The sequence below is a fragment of the Sorex araneus genome, chromosome 3, assembly GCF_027595985.1.
Source record: "Sorex araneus isolate mSorAra2 chromosome 3, mSorAra2.pri, whole genome shotgun sequence".
Lineage (NCBI taxonomy): Eukaryota > Metazoa > Chordata > Mammalia > Eulipotyphla > Soricidae > Sorex > Sorex araneus.
In genome coordinates this window covers 113,598,409-113,619,610 of record NC_073304.1, presented here as the reverse complement: position 1 = coordinate 113,619,610, position 21,202 = coordinate 113,598,409, and the positions used below count along the sequence as shown (strand labels likewise).

The 21,202-nt window shown below is 58.1% G+C and overlaps 1 protein-coding gene across 3 annotated transcripts in view; it reads right to left on the bottom strand.

Moving 5' to 3' along the window:
• Window positions 1-1,009: 1,009 nt before the first annotated feature.
• Window positions 1,010-21,202, bottom strand: part of DLG5 (discs large MAGUK scaffold protein 5) — a 91,739-nt gene continuing 71,546 nt past the window's right edge. Inside the window, exons 21-32 of one of the 3 annotated variants that reach the window (XM_055131885.1) lie at window positions 17,730-17,892; window positions 17,355-17,494; window positions 16,871-17,017; window positions 14,658-14,841; window positions 14,158-14,306; window positions 12,610-12,780; window positions 11,800-11,996; window positions 7,356-7,499; window positions 7,088-7,215; window positions 6,274-6,383; window positions 5,517-5,626; window positions 1,010-4,315 (exon numbers count right to left, since the gene is read on the bottom strand). In XM_055131885.1, coding sequence (XP_054987860.1) covers window positions 4,212-4,315; window positions 5,517-5,626; window positions 6,274-6,383; window positions 7,088-7,215; window positions 7,356-7,499; window positions 11,800-11,996; window positions 12,610-12,780; window positions 14,158-14,306; window positions 14,658-14,841; window positions 16,871-17,017; window positions 17,355-17,494; window positions 17,730-17,892 — 1,747 coding nt within the window. In that variant the 3' untranslated portion in view covers window positions 1,010-4,211. The remainder of the gene's footprint in view (window positions 4,316-5,516; window positions 5,627-6,273; window positions 6,384-7,087; window positions 7,216-7,355; window positions 7,500-11,799; window positions 11,997-12,609; window positions 12,781-14,157; window positions 14,307-14,657; window positions 14,842-16,870; window positions 17,018-17,354; window positions 17,495-17,729; window positions 17,893-21,202) is intronic. The other 2 variants (XM_055131887.1, XM_055131886.1) reach the window with 2 other exon arrangements.

Sequence of the window (21,202 nt, the reverse complement as noted above, 5' to 3'; positions counted from 1 at the left end):
AGATCAACAGAGCCAAGGGCCAGGAGGTCACTGGGCCACCCGGCTGTCTGGATGGTAAATGTTTTCTGTGCATTTCTTTCTGAAACATGACTTACAACCAGTCATTATCGCTAAGTCTGTTTATTCAGGGCTCTATGATTCCCGAACCATGAAGGACCAGGGATTTAATATATATATATATATATAATACATAAATATATATGTACATATATACATATATATGCAGGTGAGAAGCTGGTTCTGATCCAGGTCGCCAGGTTATGGGGCTATTGCATTTCCCTCCACCCACAGCCACCTGGAGGTGAGAGGATTTCTGACAGAGGGATCCCAAACACGGATCAGGTCACTTCTTCCACACTGCACACGGGAGAATGTACGTCAGCTGCTGTGTGCAAAGACGCCCCCTAGAGCTGCCAGGGTGAGCCTTTGCATCTATGGAGGAAAAACCTCCACTGGGAGCCTGGAAGCCATGCCCCAACTCCGAAGGAAACCTAGGAGGGGCAGAGAAGGCCCCGAGACAGCGGTCACGGCAGACACACTGCATCTCGGAACGCGTTCTTCTGTATGCTCAGCGACTTCTAAGTCTTTATTTGGGGGCCACATGGCAATGCTCAGGGGTGACTCCTGGCTCTGCACTCAGGAATTACTCCCAGTGGTGCCTGAGGGACCATATGGGATGTCGGACATGAAACAAGGGTCAGGCATGTGCAAGGCAAACGCCGCCCCTGCTTTTCTATCCAGACCCTCATTTCTTTTTTTAAATAAGGGGCTAAAGGATTGAAGGACAAGAGACTATATTCTGGAAGGTCTGAGTAGCAGGTAAGAAGAGACAGGCTAGAGCCCCAGTGGAAGGGGAGGGAGGGGGGAGGGGACAGGGAAGGGGGGGAGAGGAGAGGAGGAGAAAGGAGGAGAGAGAGAGGGAGAGAGGGAGAGGGGGGAAAAGGGGAGAGGGGAGAGGGAAAGAGGAGGAGAGAGAGGAGGAGAGAGAGGGAGAGAGAGGAGAGAGAGGGAGAGAAGGAGGGAGGGAGAGAGGGAGAGAGAGAGAGAGAGTGTGTGTGTGTGTGTGTGTGTGTGTGTCTGTCTGTCTGTCTGTCTGTCTATCTGTCTGTCTGTCTGTCTGTCTGCTGGGGCGTGGCGCAGGAGCCCCAGGCCACTGAGAGGCCCTGTTCCCAAGAGTCCACACACTTGCTCATGGTGAGCTTAGGCTCTGGGCCTGAGCCCAGCCCTCCTCCTCCCTGTGCCTGGGTGCCCTGTTGGTCTCTGCTCGTCCCCCGTGATGGGCAGCCTCTCCTTCCTGTGCCAAACTGCTCTGCTCAGCTGCAAAGCCTGGGCTCAGCCGAGTGAGAGCAGCCCGGCTTGTGCGGGGACCCTGGGGTTTCTGTTCCTGCACATTCAGTCTCGGGGTCTCTTCTTGCCTCACCAGATTCCCATGGGGGCCCAGGCTCCTAGAGCTCAGCTGGTCTGTGAGGCCAGGAGGGAAGAATCTCGTTTCCCCGGCAGCATCACAGAACTGGGGGCCCGAGCCCTAGGCAGCGCTGGAAGGAACAGGCAAATCTGCACTCCCTGTCTGCCTCCCACGGCCCCGCAAAAGGAGCCACTCTGGCCACAGCAGCCTCCGCTGCAGCCCGGTCCGCCGGGACGAGCCCCTCTCAGCTGCCCTGCCCTGCATCCAGACAGAAACGGTTTGTGATGCGGCTGCTAAGCAGGGGAGCTCCTGGCTGGCAGAGGACGTCAGCTTTTAGTCCCCCCTTGACATCCCCCAACAAACTGTTTCGATCCAGAAAAAAAGTAGCTTGTGATCTTGGGGACAAAGATGTCCCTCCATTTAGCAAAGGCGCCGTGGAGGTTTCCTTGGAATTATGAACAGAAGACCCAGGAAATTTGGAAAACTCAGAAACTCTGAAGAGAAGAGAAGGGTCCCAATGCCACTCGCAGGCACGGCTACGGGCTGGCAGCAGGGCGAGCTCTTGTGCAGAAGCCATCTGCGTCACACGCGGCCACAGCCCTGCCCACTGGAGAACATGCAGCCACGGTGTCCATCTGCCGTACAGCACACAGCCACACAGCCCCCAATACTGCCATGTGCAACCACAGCCCCCAAGCGCTGTTTACACGCAGCCACGGCCCCCACCCTCGATGTGACGTGAGCCACAGCCCCGGTCACTGTAGGACGCACAGCCACAGCCCTCCACCTGCACCAACTCTCCCTTCGGCCCACGGGGCGGACAGAGGACGCCGCTCTTTCCCGGGCTCCCCCACTCCGGCAGGCTATCCCCCACCATGCAGGGGGTGGGGTCACTAGCCCCCCTGCAGACAGCCCTCCGGAGACCAGGAGGGGCACGCGGGCTCCTCTGCTTTTCACTCACTGCCCAGACCTGCAGGCCTGGGACGTGAGGCCAAGGACAGGAAGAGGAGCACGCTGTCCGGGCCGGCCGCGCCGTCCCACTGCCAAGCTTGGACAGGCAGCTGGGAGGGACAGAGGGAGGCAGGGGGAGGGGGCTCCCAGCCTCCCCGGCAGCCCCCTCCAGGCAAAGGCAGCCAAGATGCAGGACTGAGGAGCGTGGAGGAGGGAGCCGGCCCAGGGAAGTCCAGGCATCTCGAGCACAGGTTCTAGAAATTGACCTTTATTGTACTAAAGTCTGTTTAATGTCAGATACAAAGCCATGTTTTAGTACAGAGACCCCCAGTTGGTGGGAACAGTCCCTGCACGCTGTCCCACCCTGCCCAGCTGTGTGTCCGGCTCAGACCCCCAGGGGGCTGCACACAGGCGCTCCAGCAGCCCCTGGTGAGTGTCTGAGCTGGGGGACTGTGCACCTGTAAAACAAAGGGCTAGACTGGGCCTGAACTGGCGCTCTCTTTTTGAACTGTGCAAGAAAATATATTCCTTAAAAAAAAAAAAAAAAAAAGTCAGTATGGCTAAACTACCCTCTAGTGTCTAGAATTACAAAGAATAAAATGAAATCAATGATTTCTCGCTAATAAAATGAAATGTTAGGAAGAGTATTAAAACTGAGGCCCTACCCCAGAGGTGCTCCCAGGGAGCCCGGTACAGTACCTGTTACTAACAGAACGCACAGTTTGAAGGCAACCACATCAAATCTTCAGCTGGACACAGCGAGCTGTCAGAAGTGCAAAAACAAAACAAAACAAAACAAAAAACGCCCCATAAAGCTCCGACACCATGGGCCACAGCCGAGACCACGACAGCCTAATTCTTTAGCTCTCTGACAGCGTCAGCACTGAGCGCTGTAATTCCACTAACGGTATGAAAGGTGAATGCTTTCACATCCTAAAAAACATGGCTGTGCCCGCCCCACTCAAAGGAGCTTCAGAATTCATTACCCTGCAAAAATTGCACCAGTCAAGGTGGCCATGATGGCCAGAACCTCAAGAGGACCCAACGCATGCACCCCACCCCCCACCGAGCTTAAGCCCCTGCCCACACCTGGCTGTGTACACGTCAGCCCAAGCTCTGCTGGATCAGACAGAGGCTGACACCAAACACGGAGGAGAACACGAGAGGACGCGGGGAGGAGGAAGAGGAGAGGATGAAGGAACACATTGTTTGGGCTGGTCCAAGCCACCTGCGGCGGTGTAGGAGGGAAGAAGTGGCCGCGGTAGGCAGGGTCGACCCTCACCCCCAGCCCAGGGGTGTTCCCGCAGGACGGGAGCCATGGAGGAGCCAAACCCATCTTGGTCCCACCAACAAGAGCCCCCCCACGGCAAAGCAGCCTCCCATGAGGTTCCAAGGTCATTTCGCCGCAAACAGGAACAAAACCAACATAAAAACAACACGAGGAGTGGATGGAGGAACAAGGCCGGGCACCAACAAATGGCACCGTTCAAGTAAACATAAACCACCAAATACTTAGGAAAGGCTTGTAAACTTGTGATCTGAAAGGTTCTCTCTGCAGCATCTCCTGGGGAGCGGGCGAGGGAAGGCTGGTGCCGCCGCCCTCTCAGAAGCCTTCTGTGTCTGTCTTCGCTTTGTTCTGTCGTAAAGCACACGTGTGAGAGGAGCATGTGCTGGCCCCGGGCTGCCGGCATCTGAGTCTGTCCACAAAGGCAGTGCCGCCGCAGTCCGTGCCAAGCGCCTTCCCCTGCATGTCCAGATGCCAGCGTGGACTCCAGCCCCCGCACACCTAGACACTGGCGTGGACGTGAGCTGCCAGCAGTGGACGGAGCTGCCTGCGCTGCTCCCCGCGGGCTCCCTAGAGTGGGCAGGCAGGGATCCACAGGACTTTGTTTTGCTCTTGGGTGACCATCGCCAAGATCTGCGCGCACATGCTGGGCAGAGCGCCTCCCTGGACGACCCCTGCAAGAGAGCGGCCCGACACGCCACTGAGCGGGGCATGTTTGGGCAAGAGCAGATTCACCACGCACCTCTCCTTAAATGCCCCGTGGCCCTCTGGCCCCCTTCCCTTAACAGGGATGAGGGGGCGGGGCTGGAGCAATAGCACAGCGGGTAGGGCATTTGCCTTGCACGCAGCTGACCCGGGTTCGATTCCCAGCATCCCATATGGTCCCCTGAGCACCCCCAGGAGCAATTCCTGAGAGCAGAGCCAAGAATAACCCCTGTGCATTGCCAGGTGTGACCCAAAAAGAAAAAAAAAAAAAAACAGGGATCGAGGGGCGAAAAAGAAAGGGAAACTTAGGACTAATCCCTCCAATTCTCCATATGATCCTGAGTCAACTGCTCAGCAGAAGCTGAAAGCCATGGGCTCCCATGAAGGCTCTATCCAATTCTGTTGGGCTTCCCACCCCTAGCTCCCAGCTGCCACCCAGATTTGACCACGCCAGCAGGGCCCCCCCAGACAGGTAACTGGGTGGTCTCGGTAAGTCACAAAGCAGCTTAGGGGTTTGTTGTGATGGCCTGATGGGCAGCAGGATTCTACAGGACACCAAGCTTCCACGGCACGGTCTGGCAGCCCCGGCCCCAGAGATGGCCACAGGGTTCCACACTGGCCTGACCCAGCTCTGCGGGAACTTGGGAGATGAGCCAAACCCCGCTACAAGCAAGCACAGGGTGCCGGCTACTGACAGGGCCAGCCTGCACGCGCTGGCTTGGTCCACTGCACTCTCTGCTCATTGCTCATATATTAAAATCTCTGCATGTGACGAAGATTCTCTCTCTCCGCTCTCCCTCTCCTCTCTCTCTGTCTCCCTCTCCCTCTCTTCTCTCTCCCTCTCCTCTCTCTCTCCTTCTCCTCTCTCCTCTCTCCCTCTCTCTCCTCTCTCCCTCCCTCCCTTTCTCCCTTCCTCTCTCTCTCTCTCTTTCTCTCTTCTGTGTCGATCTCAAATGTCTCCCTGTCGCTGACTCTCAGTGGCCTCTTTGCTACTAACTTCCCTGCACGTGGCTGGTTTCCCGGAAGAGCTGGGCCGCCGGGCCTGAGGGTCGCGCTGTTTGCCTGGGGGGCCTGAGGCGGCCGTCCGCAGACAAGCATGTCCGCATGACAGCAGAAGGCAAGGCCTGACTGCAGGATTCCGCAGCACCGTGCCCATCCCACGCCACCTACCTGTGAAATACCTGCTGTACTCCTGCTCAATCTTCTGAGCCGTCTCAAACTGTTCTTTGGAATGCCTCTGAGTTACCTTGTCCTTCAGGTAGACGGGGTCTCTCTGCTCCCTGTGGGGATGTGCAGGGAAGCAGGTGGGCAGGCGCGCCCTCTCCGTGCCCCGCTTCCTGCTGTCCAGTGTCGACCCCACCCTATGAGACTCGGAGCAGCTCGTGGGGGCCCTGGGGTGGGGCATGCAGGGCGGCAGAGGGAGAGAGGCGTTGGCAAGCGGGCCGCCCAACAGCACAGCCTCGCTGCTCATGGGCTCACTGGTTCCAGGCCCTCCCGTGACTGGACAGGACCCAACCTGGGTCACCAGGTACTGAGCTGCTGTGAGCACCCAGCTTGGGAGAGGCAGGAAGAAGAAAGAGCCGGCCCTGGAGAGGGAATGCCAGCCACTGGGGCAGAGAGGCTGGACGGAGGATGGACAGATGGACGGATTGACAGGAGGACAGAGGGGCCATCCATGCTTGACACTCAGAGCTGCCTCCCTTGGGGCAAGCTGGGGCTGCTGTGAAAAGGCCGGAATCCCAGGGCAACTGTTCCTTACAGTCACACACACACACACACACACACACCACACACACAAACACACACACAGAGTTATACACATACATGCCCCGGGCTATTTCCTCACAGACCCCATCTGTCATACACACACACCAGCTGTTGTCACACGTGCACACGCCCACAGGCACAGACCCCTGCCCCCACCTACTTGATGTGCTTAGCGCTCCTGTAGTGGATGAAGATGACGATGGGGTAGATGTGCATGTGGTGCAGCCGCTCGATGGCGTGGGGGGCGATGTCCAGGAGGCAGTGCCGGTTCTGAGAGGGCAGGAAGCACGGGGCCCTGCAGCTGTCTCCTGCCACCACTGGGCTCCCACAGTGCCACAGCCCAGGAAACCTGTCTCTGCCAGCTGCCAGCACTGATGGTGGCATCAGAGCGAGGCCCGTCCAGGTGGGGACAGAGCAACTTCCCCTGCCCGTGCCCGCTCAGGAGCTCCCCCGAGCCTGCCCCTGCTCAGGACCCTGTGCTGTGCCAGGGCAGGTAAACGCAGGCTCCTGACAGCAGCTCGCCCAAGCCCTAACTCCGGAGGAGGAAACCAAAGCCCGAGGGCAGTGGCCAGCGCAAGGACAGTAGAGAGGAAGGTGCCCGTGGCCTCTGCCTTCCTCCTCCCCCGACCCGCACATGCACCGCTCACACATTTCCCAAAGTCTCCTCTCACCCCAGGCCCAGGGACACCGGTGTGTTCCAAAGTTGACAGACGCAGCCACAGCTCTGGGGACGACCCCAAAACACAGCACAGATGCTTCTGCAAGTGCTCTGGACCCCCATGAATGGCCCTTCCTGGGCCCTATGTCTCCTGAGACCCCCCAGGGTGAGGCAGTGGAGCTGTGGACTGGCACGGGACAGAGCTGCAGGCCAAATGCACTGACCCACACTCACAGCCAGGGGGAGATACACAGTACAGAGGGTCAAAGGCCAAAGATTTGGGCTAGGCTGCGTCTCCAACAGGAGGAATGGCTACCTTCTCAGTGACCTCCTTGATGGATGTCACCGTGGTCACGTCGAAGTGGCCGCTCCGCCGCTTGTAGTCGACAAAGAGGCAGTCCCTGACGCCCCGCTCGATGGCCTGCTGGGAGGCCTTCATCACCTCTGCAAGCACAGACCCAGCATGGGGGGAGAACCACGCCAAAAGCCACGCACTGCAGCCCTGTAGTGCCCCCCCACCCCAACCGAGAAGTGCAGGCATGCAGGCTCGACAGGAGATGACACACGGGCCGCACAGCCCTTACCAAGGGGGCATCTGCAGAACTTGCCAGGTGCCTCGTTCACCAGCATTTCCTTCACGACGTCCAATAACGGTCCGAGGATGAGGACAGGCCTCAGGGAGGTGCAATCCACCCTCTGGACGCGCTGGTAGGCCAGACTCACTGTATCTGGGGGTGGGAGAGGGTCGTAGTGGGAATTCTCCCCCAGACAAGCTCATCCCGCTTTACAGGGGCCCTGCCCAGTCTCAGCACTGATCCCCACTGCTGAGCACCCCAGGGCCCGGCCCGCCCTCCTGGGGCTTAGCCCAGCATTTTCCCCTGTGAGCATCCAGATCCTCCCCAAGGGTCACCTCCATGTCCCTAACCCACTCCAGCTGTCTCTCTCCCCTTATATACATATGTCAAACACTGTCACACTGTCATCCCATTGTTCATCGATTTGCTCGAGTGGGCACCAGTAATGTCTCCATTGTGAGATTTGTTGTTACTGTTTTTTAAAACAGTATACATACATATTTTATTTTATTTTATTGACATTTGGGCCACACTGGAAGTGCTCAGGGCTCTGGTTCTGCACTCAGAGATCACTCCTGAAGGTACTCAAGGGACCAATAAGGGGTGACAGGGATCGAACCCAGGATGGCCATGTGCAAAGCAAATGCCCTATCACTCTGATCCCCCACACACTTTTTTTTTAAAACCATGAAAGATTAATATGTACTTGTTCACCAAAATAGTGATAGTGAGAATAAAGAGTGTGCGTGCATACTTCAGGGCCTAGATCCCTGTGGATAAGACAGTTACCAGTGTAATGAGACCCACCAGCTTTGTCATATCCTGCTGACTGCAAACAAGGCACAGTTCTGTCCGTTAAGGCCAGGAAGACAAGGTGTGTGCAGACTGTTGCTGTGGCTGGGTAAACTGGGGAGCAAGGGAAGGAGCCTCAAGCAAACAATGCATCCCCCTCCCTCCTGGGTGCACCTGGGCCACTGGGGAACGCCTGGTGCGGGTGACGGCTGGGAAAGTCAGCTCGGAGCATCCACACGACACAGATGCTCACGGCCTGCGAGCCCCACGAGGCAGCCGCCAAGCTGTGCCTGAGTCTCCAGTTCTGCACAGTAGAGCAACAGGTCCCACCCCAAGCCTCCTGAGGTGGAGGGACACAGCCTGCCCTCAAGAAAGCAGGGTCCCAAGATTAGCCTGTCCTGGGGCTGGACAGGGCGGAGGTGAGGAAAAGCAGGTGGCGACCCCAGACAGAGGGATGTTTGTACTTCAGGGCTAGGGGGGGGTGTCTCCCAGCCTGGGGGCCAGCCAGCTGCTGGCAATGCCAGAGCACTGCCCAGGCCCCTGGACACTTCAGAATACAGACACTGAGGTGGCCCATGGCAATGAGCTTCCTCGAAGGAGAGAGGAACAGGTCCCCTCGTGTGACACCAGAGACAAGCCGACATCTCAGTGCGGCTGTTGGCCCAGTGTTTGAACCCCACCTGCCTCCCAGGAGACCATGAAGGGCTGACACGGATCTTCAGATCTTTCAGGCATGCTGGCTGCATGTGCTGATATTTATATATAAATATATATAAAAATATATATCTCATAAAGATGAGAGCACGTGTGTGTGAGTGTGTGTATGTGTGCATGTGTGTGTGTGTGTGTGTGCGCGTGCACTCGCGCACAGAAATGGTGTGCCGGTGCTCAGCAGCGTGCACTCGGCGTTGCTCTGGGCACCCCGGCTCACCCATTCCGCCCTGCATCCTCTCGGGCTGGACCCACTCAGCCAGTTCACCATGGGTGACACAGACTCATTTTCCCTTCAACCATACTCTGGCGGGCAAAGAGACACAACACCAGGGAAGGCACTTACCCTGCATGCACCCATCTGGATTGGACACCAGCACCCTGGATGGTCCCCAGAGACCTACCAGGAGTGATCCCTGAGCACAGAGCCAGGGGTAATCCCTGAGCCTATTTGGGGGTGATAAAATATGCCCCCCCACCAAAGAATCATTTTCTGCTTGACAGTCATCAACGTCTCAAACAAGGCAGCCAAACCTCAAAAGGACAAGTGCTGTATGCTTCCAGTCACAGGAGTGTGTAAAGTATCCAAGATCACAGACACAAATTTTCAAAAAGGTGGTCTTGTGGGGGTCAGGAGGACCACTAGGGGTGAAGGAGGGGGAGAATATCAGTAGGCAGAGACCTTCATTTCTGCAAGACAGAAAGTTCTAGAGATCTGCTCACAACAATGAAGCTCTCTTGCCACTGAGGCCTGTACTAAAAAGGGCTACAGTGGTCAGCTCTTTTGTTTTATACCCCCCCACACACACCCCTCCTCCAAGCCCCCACAGAATCAAATGGAGACTCCAAAACATTCTGCTTCTGAAAATGAGTAAAACAACTCATAAGGAGTGGGAAAAGGCCAGTGGAAAATATGCACACCAGCAGAACTGAGCTCACCGAGAGCAAGGGGTGCCGGAGGGTCTGTGAGACAATGGTGGAGGGGCGGAGGGGGCGGGACGCTGCATGCAGGGTGCATGAACCCCTGTCAACTGCACTGCAAATCACTAGGCTTCTTGAAATATATCCAGACCAGAAACTGAAGACAGCACAGGTATCCAGGTGCTTACCCTGCACGCAGCCGGCCTGTCTGATCCCTGAGAGCACACAGGGTCTCGTGAGCCCTGACAGGAGTGCTCCCTGATCACAGCCGGGGCCACTGCTAGGCCTCCAAGCTGGATGCCAGGTATGCCCCCACCCCTATGAGTATTACATAATAAATATATCAATATATTTGTATACAAATTAATTTATATTAATTCCCCTCTAGATAAGTCAATGCTCTGTATGTCATTAAATATACAGAAACAGGGAGGAAAACAGAAATAAATAGGAAGATAGAAGTAAGAAGGAAGATATAAACAAGAAGGAAGATGTGTTAATACATTAGGAACCACCTTTTATGTAAAAACTATGAAGCTGTGAAAACCATATTACACTTTCCTGCTAATGTGCGTGTACCCTCTGGACACACATTACTGTCTGGTAAGATGAAAGAATGTCAATTCACCTTAAATAAAGCGAGTTAAAGACACCCATGCGCTGTCTGGAAGTCACTGAGATCTAACGTTACACAGAAGTTTGAAAATGCAAAAACGAAAAGCAAGTCAACCAGCCCAGAAGGAAGAGGTGTGGAGAGAAGTCCGCAGGCCAGGCCAGGCCCATCCTGAGCAAGGAATACTAGTAGAGAACAGAGCAGGCAGAATGACCGAAGGGCCAGAGACCCAGAACACGGAACAGTTCAAGAAGTAAGCGACTCCCCCTGCTCCAGGGTCTCCCCATCTTCCAGAGAAACCTGCTTCTCTGGCGCAGGGTGACTCGTTTCTCAGGGTTCCCACAACCACGTGGCCTCACACCTCACTCGGACCTCCTGCAGGTCCGACTCACATGTCACCCTTGACCAGTTACTTCAGGCTGACTGAAACTCATTCCCAGTCCTGTCCACCTACCCCCCACAGAAAAGCCTTTACTAGACTGTATTGGGCTGGAGCAATAGCACAGCCGTTGGGCGCTTGCCTTTCACGCGGCCGACCCGAGTTCAATTCCTCCGCCCCTCTCGGAGAGCCCGGCAAGCTACCGAGAGTATTGAGCCCACGCAACAGAGCCTGGCAAGCTACCCGTGCATATTGGATATGCCAAAAACAGTAACAATAAGTCTTTCAATGAAAGACGTTACTGGTGCCCGCTCGGGATGACAGTCACAGTGACAAACTGTGGTGGAAGTTAAGGCATCATGGAACCCTGAATTCTAGCCCGTACACAGGAAGTCGGCCAAGAATCTGCACCCAAACGCAAAACAACAGACCAGAAACAGCAAAAATGGGGCCAGGGTGATAGTACAGTGGGGAGGGCGCTTGCCTTACGCATGGCCAACAGGGGTTCAACCTCTGCCATCCCATACATATGGTCCTTCAAGCCCCATCAGGAGTGATTCCTTAATACAGAGCCAGGAACAACCCCTGAACATTGCTGGGTGTGGCCCAGAACCAAAACAAGAGAAAAAGAAAAAAAAAAGGTTCCGGGGTTGGGTGCCCCCACAGGGAAGAGAGTGACAGCACTGGAGTCTCGGCAAGCTCCCACAAACACGCCCAGGCTCTGGGATGTCTGAGGGCAAGGTGAGAAAGCTGCAACCGGAAGTGTCCGAGTGAACGCAGAGTGAGCCAGGGCCGGGCCGGCAATACAGCAGGCGAGCACTTGCCTGGCATGCCAGCAACACAGGCTCAGTCCCAGCGCCCCCTGGGCCCCCAGGTCCTGGGCACAGAGCTGGGAGTAAGTCCGAGAGCGCCACTGGGTGAGGTCCCCAAAATGAACAACCAAGCCAGGCGAGTGCCCGCGCCACGGGGCGGTGGGTTCTGGGGCCGAGCACACGGCTCCCTGAGTGCCGCGTGGGGACGCGAGCGCCACCACTTGCCTTCAAAGAGTGGAATGGAGTCGCTGGGAAAGGCGTCCAGGGCCAGGAGGTCCTTCCCGTCCTTGGACCCACCGCGCTTGTGCTTGTGCTTCCTGCGGAAGAAGGACCTGCGGGCGGCCGCCGACAGCGTCTTGGCGGCGTTGCCGTCCTCTCTGACTTCGGACATGCTCAGCCTCCTGGAGAACTCTTGGTCCATCCTGAGTCGGGGAAGGACAGAGCTGGGGGCACTGTGGGGACCCGCGCCTGCCCTCTTCTCACAGCATGGCACGGAAACAAGGAAACACGAGGGGGCCTCCACTTGGACTCACGGCAGGCAGGAACCTGCCACGGGGTGGGGGAGAAGCCCCTGTGGAGACGCCCCCACAGACTGAGGGGCCTGGAGGCCACCAACTAAGTAAAAGAAGTCAGCGAGGAAAGTCACGCCCAACACAGTGCCAAGCACGTGCCAGTCCAGGAGGGAAACCTGCAGATGCAGCGCGTAAGACCCAGGTGGCCTGGGACGGTGGGAAATACAGACGTGGGGGCGAGCAGGCATGGCTAAAGGGCACAGGTGCTCCTCACGGGCTGGACACCTCGAAAAGACCAGTGCTGGCGGCCGACACACTGGCCAATGTGCACGGACTGCGACTCCACACGGGGCCCCACTGCCTGGGCGAGAACCTGAGCCCGAGACACGCCCCTGCGGTCCGACCCCTGCAGGAGGCCCCCGTGCAGGAACAAGCCGGCTGGGCCACGAGGGCGGAAACGGAGCAGAGTGGAACTGAAGCAGCGGAGCCCCCCGCCCTGCCCCCCGCAGGCAGGAGCACATACACGTATTTGCTGGGGATCTGGCCGCGCTGCATCTTCTGGGCGTTCTCGTCCAGCTGCCAGGCCGTCCAGGAGCCGAAGGTGCCCTGTGGCAGCGTGTCCTCCACGTACAGGATGTCGTCCTTCTTGAAGCTCAGCTCGTGCTCCACGTCCGCCAGCCGGTCGTACAGGGCCCTGGGCCAGGGACGGGGCATGGCACAGGTCAGGAGGCTGCCAGGGCCGCGTCCCGCTTCACAGCCTGGTGGTCTCAAAGGAGGGGCTTCCCAGACGAAGCCAGAGCCGCCACCACCCCCCTCCACGGGGCGAAAGGTACAGCCCAGCCCAAGACGGCCTCCCTCCCCCACCCACCGGGGTGAAGGACCACAGCCCAGCCCCAGAGCCTCTCTGGCCTCCTTTTCTGAGTCAAGGCCAATGGTACCGACGAACTGGAAATGCTGAGCACAGGGGTCCCCACCCAGTTAAGGGGGCTCCCTGGTGACCGGAACCCATGGCGTGCTTTGATTGATGCCTTATTTCCCTCTGGGGGCCCCGGATCTTAGGGGGCATGGAGACAACCGCAAGCCCTTCCCACGAACAGGCCTGGGTCCTCCTGATCCCCGTTTCTTGCAGGACCTGAGGGCACAAGCTCGCTGCTAGGACTGAGAACCCGGGATGGTCGCAGGAGACCAGGAGAGGGGCATGACCCAGAGACACAGGAATTTGTCCCCTTAAATGCCCAGCTACGGATGAATGCACCAAGAAGTTACGGCCTATGATGGAACACGGCTCAGCTCTGAGGAAAGACAGCGTCAGGCCACCTGCTGCTATGGCTCGGCTGAGTGAGGTGAGTCGGAGGGAGGGAGGCAGACACAGAATGAGCTCGCATGTGGGGTGGGGGGGGTACAGACACCCCAGGCAACAGAGACTGAGAGCTGGCCTCCAGTGGGAGCTGCAACGGTGGGGCCGTGCTGGAGGGGAGGGGACACTCGGGAGACGAGGAATACTCCATGTACAAACCCAGCCATCAGTGCTGTAAACCACAGGGACCCAAAAGTCTATCTACTGTGGGCTACTGTGGCGCTGCAGGAAAGGACCAAGGCCTGTGCTCTGCAGTGACGTGGGTAGGGTCAGAGGGCACCGGTGAGTGAAGCACAGACCGGTCTCACTCCCACGGGGCCAAGACACAGTTACAGGAGAACAGGGCCAGAGGAACAGAACTAGAGCTAGTCCCCAGAACTGCTAGGGGACTGGGGAGAGGGGGCGGAGGGGGGTCGCTGGGACCCTGATGGAGAGAAGTGGCTGCTCTGAAGCTGGGAGTGGCACTGGGACGGCGGGCACAAAAGCAGCACTGGCACTGATCATAGCCCACAGCACGCTGCAAGCCAAAAGGAAATAACCCTGAAAATGTTACAGAGCCACGAAAGAATTCCCTCCTGGGGCCCCACGAGGAAGCACGGCTGGCCCGCAGGCCCTCGGGGTTTCTCAAAGTCACCAGCGTGCGGTTTGGGGGTGCAGGATGGTGCCCCCACTGCACGGCAGGCAGGACGTGCAGAAGAGCAGCTCCCACGATACCTGACATAGAAGCCGTCTCCAGGCAGCCCCTTGGCCTTGGCGAAGTCCTCGGGCCGGTGCTGCACCTTCAGGCGCACCCCGTCCTTGGCCTTCAGCATCTCCACATAGACGTCCTCCACCGTCTTGCTGCGCACGTCCAGGCCTCCATACTGTCCGGGGCGGGGGATGGGGTCAGAAGGGCGGAAGCCGGGGGCACTGGGGCAGCCAGAGGGATGGCGGGAGAGGGTGTGGCCCTCGGCACCATAAGGAGAGACTCCCACAGCCCACTGCCTGTCTCAGGGAAAGAGCCCCGGGCCCACAGGCTCTCCTCCCCTCTCCTCTCCTCTCAGTGTCTCTCTCTCTGTGTCTCTCTGTCTCTGTCTCTGTCTCTGTCTCTGTCTCTCTCTCTCTCTCTCTCTCATTCCCGTCACCAGGCACCTGCCCTCCAGCCAGCCAGGGCCCAGCCGCTTCCTCTTGGCAGCGTCCAGACTCGGCAGCCCAGAGGGGCGGTGCCAGCTCACCTCCAGAATGAGGTCCCCCGGTATGAGGCCGTCGGGTCCCCTGGCGGGGCTGTCATCCTCCACGTCGGCCACGAACACGCCGCTCAGGTTGCCCCCGCACAGGCGCACACCGAGCTCCTGTTGGGCCTTCTTGATGAATACGACCCGGGGCTCGGCAGGCTTCTTGGTGGCGTCTCCCAGCGTCCTTTCAGGAAGGAAAGGAAGGCCCTCAGTGAGCACTGGGAGATGAGCAAGAAAACAAGACAACGATGGTGGAGGCCACTGCAGCCCGCCAGCTGCTGGGGCCAACATGGAGTCGGGGCCTGGAGAGCCTGGTGGAGGCCCTGGATCTGGTCCCGTGGGCCCAGCACGCAGAGGGTGCTTCCAGGCTGCCCCACCCGGGCCATGAGAGGGCAAAGCCAGTACCATGTCCAGCCGGTGTCCACCAAGCAGCTTCTAACGCCCAGTGGGGCACTAGACACTGGCGAGGGGCCCATCGGCTCTCAGCCAAGTGAAGAAAGCGGAGCCCAGCCACGGAGGCCGGTCAGAGCAGGGCGAGCAGGGCAAGGCCAAGGTGCAGGGCTGGGGGCACCTTGTTGCTCAAGATGGGGGGTCACACGCGCTGCTGACCGTGTGTGGGGGGGCAGCCAGCTTGGCCTGCAGCTCCTCCTAACAGTGGCCCCCACTGAGCCAGCGCAACTGGGAGCCGCGCTCAGGAACGGCGTCTCCTGGCCGTGTCTGCCCTGCTGTCCTCCACACCCTGCCCCGTCCCCCCTCCCCACACACCCCCAAGCCCACACTGCTCATGTGGCCACTCGGTTGTGGGTTTGTGCAGGGGATTGGTGGGGGGGGGGGCGCTGGTAATTCCTGGATGGGTGCTGGCGGCCACTCTCCGTGCCAGGGATCAGGCCTGGGCCTCCCTGCTGGCCTCTGTTCCGCAGGAGCTGGCAGTGCCCCGCACCCGGCCCAGACCCTGCACCATCTCTGTGGGTGACAACTGCTGCCCGGCAGGGCAGATGGGTGATTCAAAACACAAGGGAAAGAGCAAAGGGGAAGAGGAAGGAAAGTGGTGGAGGGGCAGAGCTGCTGTGCACGAGCCAACGACGGGGGGGGGGGGGGGAGAGACAGAGAGGGAGAGAGATAGGGAGGGAGAGGGAGGGGGAGAGGGGGGGAGAGGGGAGAGAAAGAGAGAGAAAAGAGAGAGAGAGAGGGAGAGAGAGGGAGTGGGAGAGAGAGACAGAGATGGAGAGGGAGAGAGAGAGAGAGGGAGGGGGGAGAGAGAGAGAGGGAGAGGGAGAGAGAAAGAGGGAGAGGGAGAGGGAGAGGGAGGGAGAAAGAGGGAGGGGGAGAGAGGGAGGGGGAGAGAGGGAATGGGAGAGAGAGAGGGGGAGAGAAAAAGGGAGAGGGAGGGAGAGGGAGAGGGAGAAGAAGAGAGAGGAAGAGGGAGAAGGAGAGAGGGAGGGGAAGAGAGAGGGGAGAGGGAGCAGGAGAGGGAGAGAGAGGGAGGGGGAGAGAGGGAGTGGGAGAAAGAGAGAGAGAGGGAGTGGGAAAGAGGGAGGGGGGAGAGAGATAGAGGGAGCGGGAGAGGGAGAGAGGGAGGAGGAGAGAGAGAGGGAGGGGGGAGAGAGGGAGTGGGAGAGAGAGAGGGAATGGGAGAGAGGGAGGGGGGAGAGAGAGAGAGGGAGAGAGGGAGTGGGAGAGGGAGGGAGAGGGAGGGGGAGAGAGAGAGGGAGGGGAGAGAGAGGGAGTGGGAGAGGGAGGGAATGGGAGAGAGGGAGGGGGAGAGAGAGGGAGAGGGAGAGAGAGAGGGAGAGAGAGGGAGAGGGAAAGAGAGGGAGAGAGAGGGGAGAGGGAGAGGTAGGGGGAGAGAGGGAGTGGGAGAGGGAGGGAGAGGGAGGGGGAGAGAGAGAGGAAGGGGAGAGAGAGGGAGTGGGAGAGAGGGAGAGAGAGGGAGAGGGAAAGAGGGAGAGAGAGAGGGAGAGGGAAAGAGGGAGAGGGAGGGGGAGAGAGAGGGAGGGGGAGAGAGAGGGAGGGGGAGAGAGGGAGCAGGAGAGAGAGAGGGAATGGGAGAGAGGGAGGGGGGAGAGAGAGAAGAGAGAGAGAGGGAGAGGGAGAGAGAGGAGCGGGGAGGAGAGAGGAGGAAGAAGACGAGGGGGCCATGTCCCAGGCCCCCAGGCCACCCCAGCCGGGCAGAAGGACACACGCTCTCTCGGCCAGCCCGGACGCGCACTGACCTGGCGCTGGGCGTGCTCTGCTTGGCTGGGGGGGTGCCCGGGCCCTCATCTTGCTCCATCAGGGGGTCGACGAGGGACGGGTGGTCTGGGGTGGTGGCAGCGCTGCCCTGGAGACTGGCGTGGGTACCGGCTGGGTCCAGGTGGGAGCTGAGGACAGACACAGCCTCAGCCCTCTGGCATCACCCCGGCCTGGGCTGGGCACAGGGACCCGGTCTCCAAGCTCCTCGCCAGGCAGGACCAGCCTGCAAGGCGCTCCCGGGGTGGGAAGGACACCACATGATTCCCTGTCCCTTCCCACCTGCCCCCCTCCCGCCCCTGCCACCCCCAGGGCCGAGCACAACCGGCCCCAAGCGGGTAGCCACAGACTGGCCTTCCCGGAGCGCAGCGCGCAGGGCGGGAACCAGCCAGAGGCACGGCCATCCAGCCCCCACGCCTTGCCGGGAGGAGACCCATGCCCACCCCCAGGCCTGGGTTTGCCCTGCACCTGGAGCGGGAGTGGCCGGCGCCACCCAGCTGGTGCATGTGTGGGTTGTACTGCGCCAGGATGGTGACGCTGTCGCACTGCTGCCCGATGATGAGCCGCGCCTGCTGCTCCGTGGCACTCCGCAGGTTGACGCCATTGAACTGGGGGCACACGCAGCCTGGGTTCAGGGTCCTGCGGGCGCCAGGCCTTGCGGGGGTGGGGGGCGGCACTGGGCAGAGGAGTTCTGGGCCGTGAGGGGCGCTGGGACATGGAGGGCACCAGCGGGGATGCCAAGCCATAGCGGGTGCTGGGCCACGGAGAGACGCTGGGGACGCACAGGCTGAGCAGGGCTGCTGGAGGGGAAGCGGAGGAGCCTGGGGAGGGGCCACCCCTTACCTCCAGCAGCTGGTCCCCGTACTCCAGGCCGGCCTGGTGGGCAATGCTGCCCCCTGTCACTTTGGACACATAGACGCCACCCTTCTCCCCACTCACGATGGAGATACCCAGAGGCTCCGAGCCCTTCTGCAGCTTGACGTGGCGAGGCTCCTCCATGTAGGGCCTGGAAAGAGAGTCAGAGGTTGAGGGTCCCACAAAGGCTATGGGCAACACCTCGGGCTCAACATGTCAACAGCCAAGCAGGGGTGAGGGGGTGTCTGAAACCTGTCATTCCTCACAACACACTGTCCTCTCTCCTCACACACACACACCCTGTCCTCTCTCCTCACACAAACACTCTGTCTTCTCTCCTCACACACACACCCTGTCCTCTCTCCTCACACACACACCCTGTCCTCGCTCCTCACACACACACCCTATCCTCGCTCCTCACACACACACGCTGTCCTCTCTCCTCACATACACACGCTGTCCTCTCTCCTCACACACACACCCTGTCCTCTCTCCTCACACACACACCCTGTCCTCGCTCCTCACACACACACGCTGTCTTCTCTCCTCACACACACACCCTGTCCTCTCTCCTCACACACACACACCCTGTCCTCTCTCCTCACACAAACACTCTGTCCTCTCTCCTCACACACACCCTGTCCTCTCTCCTCACACACACACACCCTATCCTCTCTCCTCACACAAACACTCTGTCCTCTCTCCTCACATACACACGCTGTCCTCTCTCCTCACATACACACGCTGTCCTCTCTCCTCACACACACACCCTGTCCTCTCTCCTCACACACACACCCTGTCCTCGCTCCTCACACACACACCCTGTCCTCGCTCCTCACACACACACCCTGTCCTCTCTCCTCACACACACACCCTGTCCTCGCTCCTCACACACACACTCTGTCCTCGCTCCTCACACAAACACTGTCCTCTCTCCTCACACACACACCCTGTCCTCGCTCCTCACACACACACCCTATCCTCGCTCCTCACACACACACCCTGTCCTCTCTCCTCACACACACACCCTGTCCTCTCTCCTCACACACACACCCTGTCCTCTCTCCTCACACACACACCCTGTCCTCCCTCCTCACACACACACACACACCCTGTCCTCTCTCCTCACACACACACACCCTGTCCTCCCTCCTCACACACACACACACACACACACACACCCTGTCCTCTCTCCTCACGCACACACCCTGTCCTCCCTCCTCACACACACACCCTGTCCTCCCTCCTCACACACACACCCTGTCCTCCCTCCTCACACACACACACACACCCTGTCCTCTCTCCTCACACACACATCCTGTCCTCTCTCCTCACACACACACACCCTGTCCTCCCTCCTCACACACACACCCTGTCCTCCCTCCTCACACACACACCCTGTCCTCTCTCCTCACACACGCACACACACCCTGTCCTCCCTCCTCACACACACACCCTGTCCTCCCTCCTCACACACACACCCTATCCTCTCTCCTCACACACACCCTGTCCTCTCTCCTCACACACACACCCTGTTCTCCCTCCTCACACACACACACACACACACACCCTGTCCTCTCTCCTCACACACACACACCCTGTCCTGCTCTCTACATGTTAGATACTAACCCGAAGTGTTTTAGGCTTCATCAGTGAATTGTCCCTTTTCCTCCTCCCAAAGTTACTTACCCTGCTCTTGTGAGAATCCCTAATCCCAAGTTTATCTTTCTTTAACCTTTCCTTTGTGTTTTACATCTCATTGTCACAGTTCCCCAAGTCAGTCTTGGTTATTATAAGCCAAAACATTCTGGTAATTCTGAATTTTGTATTTGTAGTGAATTAGTTGCTTTTCTATTTCCCCTACGGCCTTTTTATGTTTTGCTATAGAGCAATATTTAAGCAATTGCTTAAATACAGAAAAACTGTCAAGACTGTGCTCCTAATATTTGGGAGTTGATTTACTCTGAAATATATCTACTTCTGAGCATCAATCATCATTACTTGATTCAGGCTTCAGTTGCTGTAGTTCCTAACACCCCAAAAGGGAGGTCCCACCATGGGACTGGGATGGACCTAGGGCGAGTGGCAAAGCTACCCTGGCATCGAAATGGTCTAGAAAGCATAAATGCATAATCTTGATGTAAGCTTTTATGACTTAAGAGACAAGACCCCCATGGGCAAGGACAAGCTGAACTGGCCTGAGGACTTAGCCTGGGATTTATGGTAAGAACTTAGGCTGCTCTTGGAGAACTAATAGCTCATAGAACTAAGTTTGGGATCTTTATCTCTAACTGATTTATCCAAACAACTGCAAGTATTGGTAAGAAGGTGACTTAATTTGATTGACTGTCTGATTAACTGTTTGGCTAAATTGTTTGATACAAACACAGAGGGGGGGGGAGAAAGAAACAATATAGATATCCCTGAGACACAGCGTGTCCTTGAGCTAATCTCCCCCAGGGAACTCCTCTGCCGCCATGTCTCCCCTCTGTAAGTCACACGGACATGCAGTCCTACACCTCTGACCCCCTCAGATGTCCTATAAGTGTGCCAGCAGCTCGGCATTAAACGGGCCATTTTCACCATCAGGCTGTGGTCCCGACTCTGTCTCTCTGCTGGGGAGGCCTGGGGAGGACGGGAGGCGGCTCTCGGCACTGAACGCACGTGTCGAGCAGCACCCACACACTTTGTGAACTCACACCCACACAGCCCGTCCTCTCTCCTCATGTACCCTGTTCCCACTCCCCACACACGCCCTGTCCCCACTCCTCACACGTACCCTGTCCTCGCTCCTCGCCACACACCTGCCCTCCCTACCTCCAAATGCTGCTCTTGCCAGTCACAGAGCAGGGAACAATCTACAGCAGCCACTGACTGACAGAGTGAGGTAACCAAGAATGGCACCACCAAGACACAGACAGACACAGTAGCCCCTGAGCTGCCGGGGGCAGCCCTCCCACTGCAGGGACGTGATCCCCGCTGCGTGGCCTCCTCTCCCGGGACCCCCAGATGCCATGTGCACCTGTGTCCAACAGGCCTCCACAAAGTTGTTGCCAAAACATGGACCAGCAGTGCCTCAAGGACAGCAGATCTGGTTCTTACATTTTTTTCTCTTAAATGATCTGAACTTAAAATAATATGCACAAATATTTTCTAGGTGCAATATGGCTGCTTTGTAAAAAGTGCTTAAAGTACACTTTGCAGTAACAGAAACAGAAGAATGCCGAGAAAGCAACTGTGTTTATCAAAACCTAGGCATTGGAGAGATGTTCATCTTGCATGCCACCAGCACCACACACGGTCCCCTGAGCCGTGCCAGGAATGATCCCTGAGCACAGAGCCAGGAGTTTAATCCTGAGCACTGTCAATGTGGCCAAAATACAAACCAAGGGGGCTGGTTTGTATCGGCTTTGTATCGGTTTGTATCGGCTGGAGTGATAGCACGGGTAGGGCATTTGCCT